At 49.3% G+C, this 13821-nt stretch overlaps 1 protein-coding gene across 1 annotated transcript in view; it reads right to left on the minus strand.

Moving 5' to 3' along the window:
* The window catches only part of LOC129010371 (complement C1r subcomponent-like), a 31392-nt gene extending 18462 nt beyond the window's left edge, over positions 1–12930 (minus strand). Inside the window, exons 1-10 of the mRNA XM_054444521.2 lie at positions 12799–12930; positions 11867–12095; positions 7396–7588; positions 6938–7084; positions 6643–6839; positions 6196–6343; positions 5967–6088; positions 3782–3860; positions 3264–3419; positions 841–915 (exon numbers count right to left, since the gene is read on the minus strand). Coding sequence (XP_054300496.1) covers positions 841–915; positions 3264–3419; positions 3782–3860; positions 5967–6088; positions 6196–6343; positions 6643–6839; positions 6938–7084; positions 7396–7588; positions 11867–12095; positions 12799–12800 — 1348 coding nt within the window. The 5' untranslated portion in view covers positions 12801–12930. The remainder of the gene's footprint in view (positions 1–840; positions 916–3263; positions 3420–3781; positions 3861–5966; positions 6089–6195; positions 6344–6642; positions 6840–6937; positions 7085–7395; positions 7589–11866; positions 12096–12798) is intronic.
* Positions 12931–13821: the final 891 nt, after the last annotated feature.

Here is a 13821-nt window from a genome sequence, read left to right on the forward strand (position 1 = left end):
AGTGGCATAATGACAGCTTACTGTAGCCCCAAACTCCTGGGCCCAAGGGATCCTCCCTTCTCAGCCTCCCAAGATGCTGAGACTGCAGGCATGCACCACCACACCTGGCTAATTTTTAAATTTTTTGTGGAGACAGGGTCTCACTATGTTGCCCAGGCTGGTCTTGAACTCTTGACCTCAAGCAATCCTCTCTCCCTCTGTGGTCAGCCAGCTCCCCGTTTGCCCTCTCTTTTTGACTTGTCTCTTTTCTCTTTCTCCTCCCATCCCCACACCTCTGTCACTGGCCTATTGACAGGCTCTTCTCCTTGTTCTTGTTTTTATTTTTATTTTTTGAGACTCCTTGCTCTGTGGCCCAGGCTGGCATGTAGTGGTGCAATATTAGCTCACTGCAACCTCCACCTCCCAGGTTCAGGCAATTCTTGTGCCTCAGCCAATCAAGTAGCTGGGACTACAGGTATGTGTCACCATGCTTGGCTAATTTTTGTATTTTTAGTAGAGATGGGGTTTTGCCATGTTGGCCAGGCTGGTCTCGAACTCCTGACCTCAGGTGATCCGCCTGCCTTGGCCTCCCAAAGTGTTGGGATTACAGGTGTGAGACACCACGTCTTGTCCCTTGTTCTTGTTTATTTCTTCCTGGGGGTCTCCCGTTGTTTGATTTCCCATCTGCTTAGTGAAAATACTGGCATTTTGGAATTGAATTCAGCACTCAGCCCCTCTCTCGCTTTCTCCTGGGATGTTCCTCTCTCCTCTTCTCTGTCTCCTTTTTCTGGGCCATGCTGCTTCTGAGGCCTTGCAGGCTGCTAACGATCCTGATGATGGCCCGAGAGGGTTTCCACTCACCTGGTAAGCACCGAGGGATCTTCTCTTCCTTCTGTTCATTCTTCCAAATGCCCTGTGCTGTGCAGGTGTACACCCCTGAGGGCAGAGGAGGCAAGAATCAAGTTGGGGGGTGATGGGTAAGAAAACTAGGTTGCAGAGGCCAGCAAGTACTGAGTGTGCTTGATGGGGAGAGCGGCAGGGAGGAACCAACATGGCAAGGGCCAAAGGTCAAAGGCTCAACTCTAGAAGGAAAAAATATCAAGTGTTCAGAGGCTTTAGACATATATTTTGTTTTCATGTCAAGTAAAAACATCAGAATGCTTAACTATTAATATATGTTTGCTGTGATTCCTGCTTGTGAAAGTAGACATAAAAATCAGAAGGAATATATCAAGATCTTATCAGTGATTGCATCTTGGTCGTGGAATCATAGACGATAATTGTAGCTACGTCTTCTGATTGCTGAAAATGTGCCATGCTTGTTGCTAAGCACTTTGTCTGCACGTTCTTATTTAAGCACTACAGTGACACTTGCAGGTGTGTTATTATCCTCATTTTTGTGGATGAGGAAACTGAGCTTAAATAATTTGCACAGGGTCACATAACTTCGAAGTGCCAGAACCAAGGTGCAAGAGATTTTCTGACTCCAAAGTCCAGCTCTTTATGAATACCATTTATAATCCAGATTTTTTCCTTTTTTGTGTGTTTCAAACCTACAATGCACGTGATTTCTTATATTTAAAAAAGTTAGAAAAATACCCACTAATGAGTGAGAGTCATTTAGTAAAACTAAGTGCAAAAATCACAACCAGGTTGAGGGGGAGAATGGAGAGGGGAGTTTCACTGAGTTAGCTGTAGTGGTCATGATGGCGGGGAAGACGGTGGTATTGGTGTTGGTGGTGATGGTGGTGATTGTGGTGTTGGTGTTGGTGGTGACAGTGGTGTTGTTAATGGTGGTATTGTTAATGGTGATAGTGGTGATGGTGGTATTGGTGGTGATGATGGTGTTGGTAATGGTGGTAATGATGACGGTGTTGGTAATGGTGATGGTGATGATGGTGGTGTTGGTGGTGATGGTGGTTTTGGTGTTGGTAATGGTGGTGGTGGTGACAGTGGTGTTGGTAATGGTGTTAGTAATGGTGGTGGTGATAATGGTAGTGGTGATGGTGGTGTTGGTAATGGTGATAGTGGTGATGGTTGTGATGGAGGTTTTAGTGAGGTGGTGATGATGGTGTTGGTAATGGTGTTGGTGGTGATGGTGATGGTGGTGTTGGCAATGGTGTTGGTGATAATGATAGTGGTGACAGTGGTGTTGGTAATGGTGTTGGTGGTAATGGTGGTGGTGATAGTGGTGTTGGTAATGGTGTTGGTGGTAATGGTGGTGGTGATAGTGGTGTTGGTAATGGTGTTGGTAATGGTGGTGGTGATAGTGGTGTTGGTAATGGTGTTGGTGGTAATGGTGGTGGTGATAGTGGTGTTGGTAATGGTGTTGGTGGTAATGGTGGTGGTGATAGTGGTGTTGGTAATGGTGTTGGTGGTAATGATAGTGGTGACAGTGGTGTTGGTAACGGTGTTGGTGGTAATGATAGTGGTGATAGTGGTGCTGGTAATGGTGTTGGTGATAATGATAGTGGTGACAGTGGTGTTGGTAATGGTGTTGGTGGTAATGGTGGTGGTGATAGTGGTGTTGGTAATGGTGGTGGTAATCATGGTAGTGTTGACAGTGGTGTTGGTAATGATGATAGTGGTGATGGTGGTGATGGTGGTGTTAGTGTTGGTGATGATGATGTTGGTGGTGATGGTGGTGTTGGTGTTAGTAACGGTGGTGGTGATAGTGGTGTTGGTAATGGTGGTGGTGATAATGGTAGTGTTGTTGGTAACAGTATAGTGATGATGGAAGTGGTGTTAGTGTTGGTGGTGATGATGATGTTGGTAATAGTGATGGTGGTGATGATGGTGTTGGTGGTGATGGTGGTGTTGGTGTTAGTAATGGTGGTGGTGATAGTGGTGTTGGTAATGGTGGTGATAATGGTAGTGGTGATGGTAGTGTTGGTAATGGTAACAGTGTTGATTGTGGTGATGGCAGTGATGGTGGTGATTGTGCTGGCACTGATGCTGTTGGTAATGATGCTGGTGTTGTTACCGGTAGTGGTGGTGATGGCAGTGATGGTAGCAGTGGGGGTGTGGTGGAGACAATGGTGGTAGTGGGGATGATGTGGTGGCAGTGAGCTCTTTATGCAATTTGAATCTTTTCTTTGCATCAGCTCAGATGCCTCCTTCTTCAAACCTACTAGGTTCCTGTTAGCACTATAATTCAGGCCCCTGAAGCCAGTGCCCTGGCAGGTACCTTAATATGCATTCCCTAGGGATTCTACTGGGAGAAATCTCAGAGGATGTCCCAATAGGATGGAAGGGAGGAAATTTCCATTTGCATTGGTCCCTACCTTGCTCAGACTCCCTGCTGCCAGCTCTGGTCTGCATCTTGTAATATGGCTCATGGCAGTAGTACTGGATACAGGCCTTGTAGGTGTTCATTCCCATTGTGGTGGTGTAATGGAAGACACCATTAGGCAGGTTTCGGGACTGCCCACAGTCCTTGACTTGGAGAGAACACAGGGCAGGGTGAGAGCTGAGAATGACTGTGCTGGAACTTCAGTGGGGAGATTGTGAGTTGTCTACCCGCAGAGCAGGCTGAGAAGCTTAGAAAAGATAGTCAGTGGGGAGGGCCCTTGCAATGGACAGGAGTTCGGTGGCATGAAATTCAATTCTGGGTAGAGCCCATCCATCCCACTGAGATGAGGGCTCACTGATTCCTGAGATGGGCCATAGGCATCAAAGGACAAGTCAGGGTGAGGGTCTCTTAGAATGAGGCTTAGTCTGGACCCCTCTTTCTTTCTTGGCCCAGGTCCTCAAGGCAGGAGGTGGGAGGTCCCCAGGGTCATATCCCTGAATTGTGACTTACTCTTGCATCTGGGCATGGCACGATGCCACGTGCCATCATCCTGGCAGACAGCTGTGAAAGAGTGCAGCACCTGGTTCCCCTGTTGAGCAGAGGGTAGAGGTGCCATCAGTGCCAAGAGGCAATGGAGGTCCCCTTCCTGCCCTTTCCACACAGGAGTGGGAAGCAATACAAAGACATCTCTTGGCTCCCCCATGGATGTAGCTCCCCCATGCATGTGGCTCCCCAGCCCATTACAGACAGGAGCATTGAGCCACACCACAGCAAGTCAGAGCAGGGTTAATTGACAGACCCTATCATCCTCTCTCTAGACTGTGGCCTGTTCCCACTGAGGTCCAATTGAATCCCACAATTTGTAATTTAAAAAAATCACAAGCCACGTTTGAGTGTTTTCTGTATCAAAACAAAAGCCTGTGCTCCAGGGCAGAACCATGTTTCTCTTGCTGGTGTCCCCTGCCTCCAGGCCTGCATCACTTTATCTCTCCTGGGTTGCAGTTTTCCTAAGGACAGAGGCCTTCCCTAAAATATTAGGGCCACCTCGTAGCTTTGAAGGGTGCTGCAGACATTGATGTATGTGAAGTGCTGTTGCTGTTGAGCAGTGACAAGACTAGGAAATGGCAGTCTTTGAAATGAAAAGTTACTGGATAATATGAATGAGTTTTATTAAGACCAAAAATCGGCCAGGTGTGGTGGCTCACGCCTGTAATCCCAGCACTTTAGGGGACCAAGGCGGGTGGATCACTTGAGGCCGGGAGTTTGAGGCAAATCTGGGAAAATTGAGAAACCCTGTCTCTACTAAAAATACAAAAATCAGCCAGGCATGGTGGTGCATGCCTGTAATTCCAGCAACTCGGGTGGCTGAGGCCCCTGAGTAGCTTGAATCCAGGAGCATCGCTTGAACCTGGGAGGCGGAGTTCGCAGTGAGCTGAGATCATGCCACTGCCTAGAAGACAGAGCAAGACTCTGTCTCAAAAACAAAAAAAACCCCCAAAAGACCAAAAATCATTCCATAGAGTTAGCCCTGGTTGTGAGAGAATGTGTATGAGAACTAGAACGTCTGAGTAAAATGTAGGTAATGTGAGAAACGGTGTGACTTGCTTTAAATTCTATGATGAAATGACAAATGCAAAAGTAAGGGCAGTGGGTGGTGCAGGCAAGGGAGGGTTGTAATAGGAGCAAAGAGGTTGTGAGTCTCTAGTCTTCTGAACCCAGGACACCCACCCAATCCTCCTGATGGAGCTGGAAGCACCTTGGAGTAAAGAACAATGCATCAGGTGAACTCGACTTGATGCAACATTCAAATGTGAGCTCCACAAAGGCTGTGTGACTATGTGGGTTTCTTTTTACTGAACCTCCCACATCTAGGACAGTGCCTGACAGTAGACACTTAAAGTGTGCATTAAATGAATTAACTATGACTTAAGGACATATCATAGGTCTCTTCTTTGATTCTGATTAAGTGTTCTCTGTGGACCTGTTGAACAACGATGGGATGTCCAGTCTTGGGTCTCTGTCCAGAGAGACAGAGAACAGCTTTTGTGAGATTGATCAATGGATAAAACCATATTCCCTCCTGAATCTGCAGAACTGAGGACAGGACGGTGGGCCCAGGGTGAGACCACCAACATGTGTAAAAGAGCCCTGGAGCAGGAGGCAGGAGATTGGGGTCCTAGTCCCTGCCGTACAAAATCGCTATGTGATGTTGATGAATCACGACATCTCTACCCTGCCTTTTCAGTTCCTTCAGCTCTCTTGAGTTATTGGACTAGGGCAATAGTTCTTAAACTTGGCTGTGCATTAGAATCACCTGGGTAGCTTTAAATAATCTTGTTGCTCAGGCTCTACTCTAGATCAATGGAATCAGGTCTCTGTTGGGGGCTCTCGACTTCAGTATTTATTTATTTGTTTATTTTTAATTTTTAGAGACAGAGTCTTGCTATATTGCTCAGGCTGGAGTGCAGTGGCTATTCACAGGGTCCTTGAATGAATGAGCTGAAGCAATCTTCCAGGATTTTAAACTCTCTGTTTTAAGTGTGCAGCAAGTTTGTGAGCTGGTGGACCAGGAGACTCTTCCAGCTGAAACGTCTATGACTCCAGCTGGGGTGAGACTAAATCCTCTGTGAACCCACCACCCGAATTCCTCCTGGGGTGCTGGGCCGGCTTTCTCCCCTCAGCCCTGGGCTCTTACCTCTATGAGCTGGTAGCCTTGCTTGCAGGTAGCAGTGAAGTAGTCATGGAACTGGTACTGAGGCTGCAGGTTCTGGATGATGGTGAACTCGTCTAGGGTCTTGGACTGGGGGCACTTGATGACTATTGGGGAGACCATAGGGCATATTTATTTCAGAGCCACTTGTCCTTCCTTCTTCCCACCTTTTCTCCATTGCTGGCCATCGAGGGAGGCCTCCAGGGAGCCTTACTCTCGGTGGTGTAGTGTAGCTTCCAGCCCCGGCTGTCCCCCGACTCATCTGTGAAGAACAGCAGATCCACAGCATTGCTGCTGGTGTCAAGGTCGGGGGGCCTTTGCTTCCCACAGAACTCGCCAATGTTCTTCCCGTTGGCATAGATCTAGTAGGGGAGGAGGGTTTTTTTTTTTTTTTCAGCTTGGACTTTTTTACACAGGGCCAAATGGGTAGTAGGGTGGTGGTGGTGGTGATGAAATCCTGCCTTATGTGTGTTTTCAGGGGAAGGTGAAAAGGGATCCCCATGACCCAATTCCAGTTTTGTGGGAACTTACCCAGACCATGGGTGATGTTGGCCAATTCCTGCCCCAGCTGGCCAGGGGATCCAGGAGGAAGTTGGGACAAGAGGAGCCAAGTGCAGACAGAAGGGGAGGAAGGGGTCTTTCAGGGGTAGGACGGCTGTACCTGTAGCTGGTCATAGGGGCAGTGTACTTGCTGGTGGTCATCAATTTCAAAAGGCTCCAGGAACTTGAGGTGCAGGGTGAGGCCCCGCTCCACCCGGATGCTGTAGTTGCAGCGCAGATCAGGGGGGTAGGACCGAGGGTACTCCAGGCTGGAGATGTAGCCCGATGCCTCCGTGTACAGCTCGCTGCTGCACTCAGCTGTGAGAGCAGAGCCGCAGGGCATCACGGGGGCACTCTGGCTGGCCCAGGAAGCCCTGGCTCAACCCCTGCCTCCCTGCTACACCACTCTGGCTCACCCTGGCAGGAATGCCTGTCCTTCTGAAGCTCATAGCCTGGACGGCAGGAACAGAAGTAGCCTCCAACGTAGTTGTGACACAGGTGCTGGCACTGGGGCTGGGGATCCTCCTCCCCTGATTTGCTCTGGGAAGCACATTCATCAAGGTCTGGAAGGCATTCAGGAAGGAGGGTTAAGCTTCTGCTGGGAGACCTGAGTAGTGGCTCTGATCTTAGGGAGGTCACTCACCAGAGGCCTAAAGACAAAGGCATCTTTAGGCCACCTGGACCTCCAGGCCTCTCTGGGGACTGCTCCATGGGGACAGAGCCCAGGTTGACAGGCCTCGTTAGGAAAAGCTCTCTTGAGGCGAGGAACAAGGAAAGCCAGGCTTTCAGCTTCTTTGCCTTCAAGATTCCCTTTCTTGGCCCCCATTCAATATGGCTGAGGTCAGAGAAAAGGGATCCCTGAGGAGCTACTCACCCACAGCTTGGTAGTAGGCCAGGAAGCCCTTGTAGAACATGATGGTCCCATTCTCCTCATTGGAGTTGTCCATGTGAAAGGTCAGCAGCATCTTGTTCCCTTGGGACATAAATTCCTTCTTTCCCGAGGGATTGCCCAGTGGAGAACCCAGTTGCCCACAGAACCTCCCCAGGCTTTTCTTATCAGCAGAGATCTGGTGGAAGAAGGACAGGGGGTAGGAAGAAGACCTGTTGTGGAGTGGTGCACATGGTCGCTCAGTGACGGTTCTCCTTGTCTCGCCCCGAGTGAATCATGCACCACAATGGCTCCGGCCGGTCACTACCTGCTGGGCTCAGCTGCTGCAAATTTCCCTATGTGACTTTCAACTGTTTCCCAAGTCTCCCACTGACTCACTCTTTACATGTTGTCCTGGACTGGTTACTTCACCCCTTCCCTGTTTTCTGCTCCTCTGGCAGGTTTCAGGTCCTTCTCCATCCCCACCTCCTCCTATGGCTTGTTCCCCTGGAGTCCTGGTTGTCTGTACCCAGCCTTTACCCTCCCCTCATTCCCAGAGCCCAGACATTTCTGCTTTATTTTCTGTCTTCCAATTCCACCTAGGCCTAATCAAACCATTCATACCTCTAGTGACTCCTGATGGCCTTGGGTGAACATAAGCCCTGAAGCCCACCAGTCTCAGTGTCAGGAGGCATGGCCTCATCCCTCTTCCTTCCTCTTCACAGCCTCCTCAACCTTTTCTTGCCCCTGCCACCGAATGTCCTCCCCCAACACTGCACACTCGCCAAGTCCTCTGGGCAGGAAAGACGTTCCATTTTCATGTTATGTTGGAGGCTGAAAGAGTGAGGGTAGTGATCAACTCAGTATACCACTGGAGGATGTATGAGTAAATAGCAAACTGTTCCCATAAATGCAGGATGTTGGCAAACTGACACACTGCGTCTGCTGCCCAGAAGGAATGCTGAGGGCAGTCATGCCCCAAGCGTAGTGTTTCTTGTGATTATCTACAGGGCACATCTGAAGCCTATTAGTAATAATATGAACCTGTGATCAATCAAGCAGCTGACCAATCTTTACCTCCTCCTCCCTGCTCATTCTACCCAATAAATACGAAGGGCTGTGGAAGCTCGGCGTCTGCTGCCTTTGCTCACTAGAAGTGGGGAGCCCTCTTCTTCTTCCCCTGGTCTCTTTCTTTAAAACAGTTTCTTTTTGTCTTAAGTTTTCATTTCTACATTTGTCCTCCTTCGTTCAGTCTTGTAATGATGGACTCAAATAGTAATATTAGTAACTGTTGTAGTGATGGTCTCAAGCAGTAATCATGGCAGTCAGCCACAAGTGGCACCCAAACAGGGACAATCAAGGACAAGCAGAGACCTGAAGGAACCTTAAAAGTCCTGCAGGGACAAATAGAGATAAGTAGGAATAAATAGAAATAAATAGAGATAGAGACAAATAGAGATAGGTAGGGACTTGCAGGAACTTGCAGGAACTAACAGGGACCATAGGGACATACAGGGAAAGACAGGGATAGAGAAAGACTAGCAAAGACTGGCAGAAACTTGCAGGGACAGATAGGGTCCTATAGGGACTTGAGTGAGGACGGTCTGCTGGAGCAGAAAAACTAAAGCCCATAAAAAACTAAAACCAACCAGATGAATGAGAAACACCGTTACCAGTCTGCCAGCAGCAATATAAGGTCAGTGCTCTAAAGAGGTACAGAGAACAGGAAGTTTTTGAATCAGGGTAACATGTGGAAGAATTGGTTATTTCTTTTCTCTTTTGTTTGGAGTTTGGTAAGTACCATCTTTTTGTTATTATTTCAGGGTTTGAGAGAATTTTTTGCTGCACCTACTTGTGGCACCTATTGAGGGTGGTGAACAGGAGAGAGAGGATGAAAACTGGCTTGTACCACCTGCTTTTGTGACTACAGAAAGGTTAACTTTGGCTTTGGTTTTCATAGATTGTGTGGACGTGCGCTGGCACCTGTGAGATGTGCAGAGGACTTGGGAGGTTTTCTCAGCTTGTCAAGATGTAGGAACAGAGCTTCATTGCTCTGCAGTGTTGACTCGGGCAATGGCTAATTTGGTAGCTGACAGATCTAAAGGAAGCCAAGGATTGAGCCCTAAAGTGAGAAAGTGTTGTAAATGTAGAAAAATTGGATGTTTTAAAGGAGAATGCTGTCAGACCTCTGGGCAGAAGGGATCTTATAACACAGTTCCCCTCTCAACAGAAAAAAATGCTAGGACTTTACTCTTATTGCAATAAAGGAAATCTGGGCTAATCAATACTGCTCAAAGTTGCATCAAAACGGCACCCCCACCCCTGGGTAGGGAAACGAGAAGGGGGCCTGGACCTGGGCACCTCAAACAATGAGGGCATTCCCCGTCCGGGCCACAACTCCTTTTCAGGGGTGGGTTTCTGGAGGCTCATTGACTCCAGCTCCCTCCAGTAGCAGAAACACCTGTAAGTGCAGGATTAGCTCTCCCTCAGAGAACGAGTTACGTTAGTTGGAGGAGAAAAACCCACCAAGATTCCCACTAGTTTTGGGGACCTTTGCCAAGAGGAAACATGGGGTTAATTTTAGGCAAAAGTCGTCTTAACTTACAGGGCATTGCTATGGTTCCAGGAGTTGTTGATTTGGATTACAAAGGAGAAATTCAGATGGTAATGGCATAAGATCTTTGCATTTTTGAACCAGGGAGAATATATTGCTCAACTGTTGCTTATTCCCTGTAAATTGCACCCTTCTCCACGAAAGGAGAAACAAGGGAATCAGGGATTTGGAAGTACAACTACATGGGAAATTTATCTATCACAACTCACAGCATCTAATAGACCCACTTGTGCAGTGTAAATTGAAGAAATAAGTTTTATGGGCTTATGGATATGGGAGCAAGAGATTGGTCTCTCGTGGTAATAGATCTTGAAGATTGTTATCTTTGCTGTGCTATTGCACGAGAAGATAAGCCTTGATTTGCTTTCTCTGTGCCTTCTGTTGATTGGGAAGAGCCTGTCTCATTATCAGTGGAATGTTTTACCCCGCAGTCATTAACCAAAGAGGCTGAAGCTGAGTTACAGCTTGTGGAGCAGATGCTTCAGTAACAGCATGCCTCCCAGCTACAGCCACAAAAGCCTTTGCTTTTGTTTCGGATGATTTACTAATGTGGGGACAGGGTATGCTTGTGTTTTCACAGAAAATGAACAAACTGTGTGGGTGCCCTCAAGGTGTGTGAGGCCATGGAACCAGAGACTGGAGAGACCCATGTATCCCAGCTGTGGGCCCGGCTCCTGCAGTGCGAGCCATGAGCCAGTTGAATCTGAATGTGAAGATGGAAAAAACCACTAACCAAGGCTGCACAGCCTGGAATTGCCTTTACTCAATTAAAAAGATGTTGGAGGCTGAAAAAGTGAGGGTGGTGATCAACTCAGTATACCACTGGAGGCAATATGAGTAAACAGCAAACTGTTCTCATAAATGCAGGATGTTGGCAAACTGACACACTGCGTCTGCCGCTCTGAAGGAATGCTGAGGGCAGTCATGCCCCAAGCGTAGTGTTTCTTGTGATTATCTACAGGGCATATCTGAAGCCTGTTAGTAATAATATGAACGTGTGATCAATCAAGTAGCTGACCAATCTTTACTTCCTCCTCCCTGCTCATTCTACCCAATAAATACGAAGGGCTGTGGAAGCTCGGCGTCTGCTGCCTTTGCTCACTAGAAGCAGGGAGCCCTCTTCTTCTTCCCTGGTCTCTTTCTTTAAAACAGTTTCCTTTGTCTTAAGTTTTCATTTCTATGTTTGTCCTCCTTTGTTCAGTATCATAATGATGGTCTCAAGTAGTAACGTTAGTAACTGTTGTAGTGATGGTCTCAAGTAGTAACTGGCAGTCAGCCACAATGTTAGTTGTGCATACCTCCAGGTGTCTCCTGGGAATGGTAGTTATTGGACCTTCCCGGGCTCTGCTTGGGTCCTGAATCTCATTTTTATTGGATATAGAAAGATGGGCTCAGGAAGGTACCCTTGGTTGTCACAGAGGTGAGGGTTCTGAGCACACTGTCCTTGCTGAAGGCTATTCCTGTGCTGCCAGAGCCCACATTTCTCCTCCTCACGTCCCTGTGTTCCTGTTGAAGCAGGCAGCCATGTCAATCATTTCCTTGGAGACAGGGAAGCTGAGGCACGGTGGTTTCCCAAAGACTCTCAGCTAGACAGCTGATGGGGAAGGTTTTCCTGACTCAGTGGATGGTGAATTTCCTGAGTGGGTTCTGTCCCTTTCCTTCTCTGTGCTTCTCCCCTCAGTGCTCACCGAGGGCCTCTACACCAGTGAGCACCCATCCAGGGCATCCCCGGGCTCTCATAGAGGCCGTTGGCCATCAGCTCTTGTGGGGCTGGGCTGTGTCTGGGGTTGTGCATGCCATACAGGTCCCAGATCCCAGAGGGCCCAGTTTTGTCTCCGCTCCGCCCGCCCATGCTGCCCCTACCTTGACGTAATCATAGAAGCAGCCTTCAGAAGGCTCCAGGTCAAACTGCTGGAAGACGAGCTTCACCCTGTATCCTGTGGGGACTGTGATCACAGTGGTTGTTTCAAAGTTGTTGGGGTAAGGCTTGGGGAACAGAGGGGAAGTCACCTCCCCAAATAACTTCTGAGGGATGAGAATGGGGTCTCTTGCCCTGTGGAACAGTGCTGATGCCAGGAGGTGCAAGAGCCACCTGCTGAAACAAAAGAGAGTGTCTGGAGCTGGAGGGGTTCAGTACTCTTGTCAGGTGGGCAGTGGCCGTGGCAGGGGATGAGATGGCTATACCGCTGGGCATTCTCCTTTCTGCCCACACTGGACCTCACAGACATGTTCTCAGCAGGGGTGCGTGGGTGGGGAGGATGGCCTGTGCAGCTGCTGCATAGTTGTCACTCCCCAGGGCAGCGTCCAGTCCAGAGGCCACCACACTCCCCTCACACTCCCTTTCCAGCCTCTTCCCCTGCCCGCTCCCATCCCTCCCTTCCCCTTCCAGGAATAGGACTGGCTTGGGACCAGTTAATGGAGGGTGAGGGTTTCCACCTGTGGATCTCTGAAAGTGCTCCCACAGGTTCAGCAAGAGCATCTGGGAGAAACCATCTGTGGAGTGTGGGACACAGGCACAGAGTGTCCCCTCCTGGGCAAGGGGTCCCCTCCTCTCGCTGCTCCCTGCCGTGAGCCCAGAGGCAAGAAAGGACCATGGCACGAGCTTCTATGTATAAGGTCTCCTCTGATCCCTAGGAGGAGGGATGGGGTGTGTGTTGTGTGTGTCCACGCGTGTGCACAGTGGGATTGATGAGGTGTGTGAAGAGAGAAGGGTGTTCCTGTCTCCCTGAATTGCCTCCCATGCCCTGGCTTCTCCCCCAGCTTCTCCCTCCCACCTGGGTGCCCATCACCCTTACATTTCTCAAGGCCCGTGTTGAATCCTGGGCTCTCCTGACAGCGTCTTCGTGCACTGTGTGCAGAGGGAGGCTGCGTCACGCACAGCAGGGAGGGGAGGGTTTTCTGTGGAGTGGAGGGGGGACCATTCCCGGAGGAATGTTGGAGGGAATGAACTATTTGCATAAACAAAAGATCTGAGTTTCCACTTTAGTTTAATTTTGGTTTTGAAATCCCTGTTGGTGGTGCCACCTGCTGGTTTGTGAGGGAAAGGGCTAAGGAGATGGGAGTCTGACTTTTTAGGGCCAGGGGAGCCTTCGGTTGGAGGCCCTCTAGATGCCTCAGTCTCTAAATCTGATCAGCTTCTCCTTTCTTCCAAGACTTTCCTGGGGGCTGCTGCTGTGTTTACAAGGTTCCTACCAAAGCAGTGGGAGACCACAGGTTGTGGTGAATTCTCTTTTCTGGGCTGTCCTCTCCCATTGACCCGGATCTTCCTGCCCTCATTCAGCCCACAGCCCTGGTCCAAGAATGGCCCGGGTTTCCATGCCCGGGACGTAATGATAGGAACACTGGGGCAGAGGAGGGCACGTGGGAGCGGGCAGAAGACAGAGGAGTTTTGTTGCCCTGGGGCCCTGGCCTGCTTTAGCCATGAATGACACTTGGACATAGAATAGGGATGGCCATGTCAGGGCAACCTGAAATCAGCCCTGGGTTTGAGACCCTCTGGGGCAGCTGGGAAGGGGGTAAAATGTCCCCATCTCCTCAGCTTCTGCTTAACATAACTGCCAGGGCTGAAGCTAAGGGTGTAGGTGTGGAGCAAGAGGGACTCGGTTTTTCTGAGATGAAGCCAGGCCCCTGGGAGGGAGGAGGGACCCTCGTCTCTCCTGTCCATCAGGCCATAATGTCCTGCTTTAAAAATTTTGCTCTTGGCCATGTGTGGTGGCTCATGCCTGTGATCCCAGCACTTTGCGAGGCCAGAGTAGGAAGATCTCTTGAGCCCAGGAGTTCGAAACCAGCCTGGGCAACATAGTGAGAAGTTGTCTCTA

The sequence above is a fragment of the Pongo pygmaeus genome, chromosome 10 (assembly GCF_028885625.2).
Source record: "Pongo pygmaeus isolate AG05252 chromosome 10, NHGRI_mPonPyg2-v2.0_pri, whole genome shotgun sequence".
In the NCBI taxonomy this organism is placed as follows: domain Eukaryota; kingdom Metazoa; phylum Chordata; class Mammalia; order Primates; family Hominidae; genus Pongo; species Pongo pygmaeus.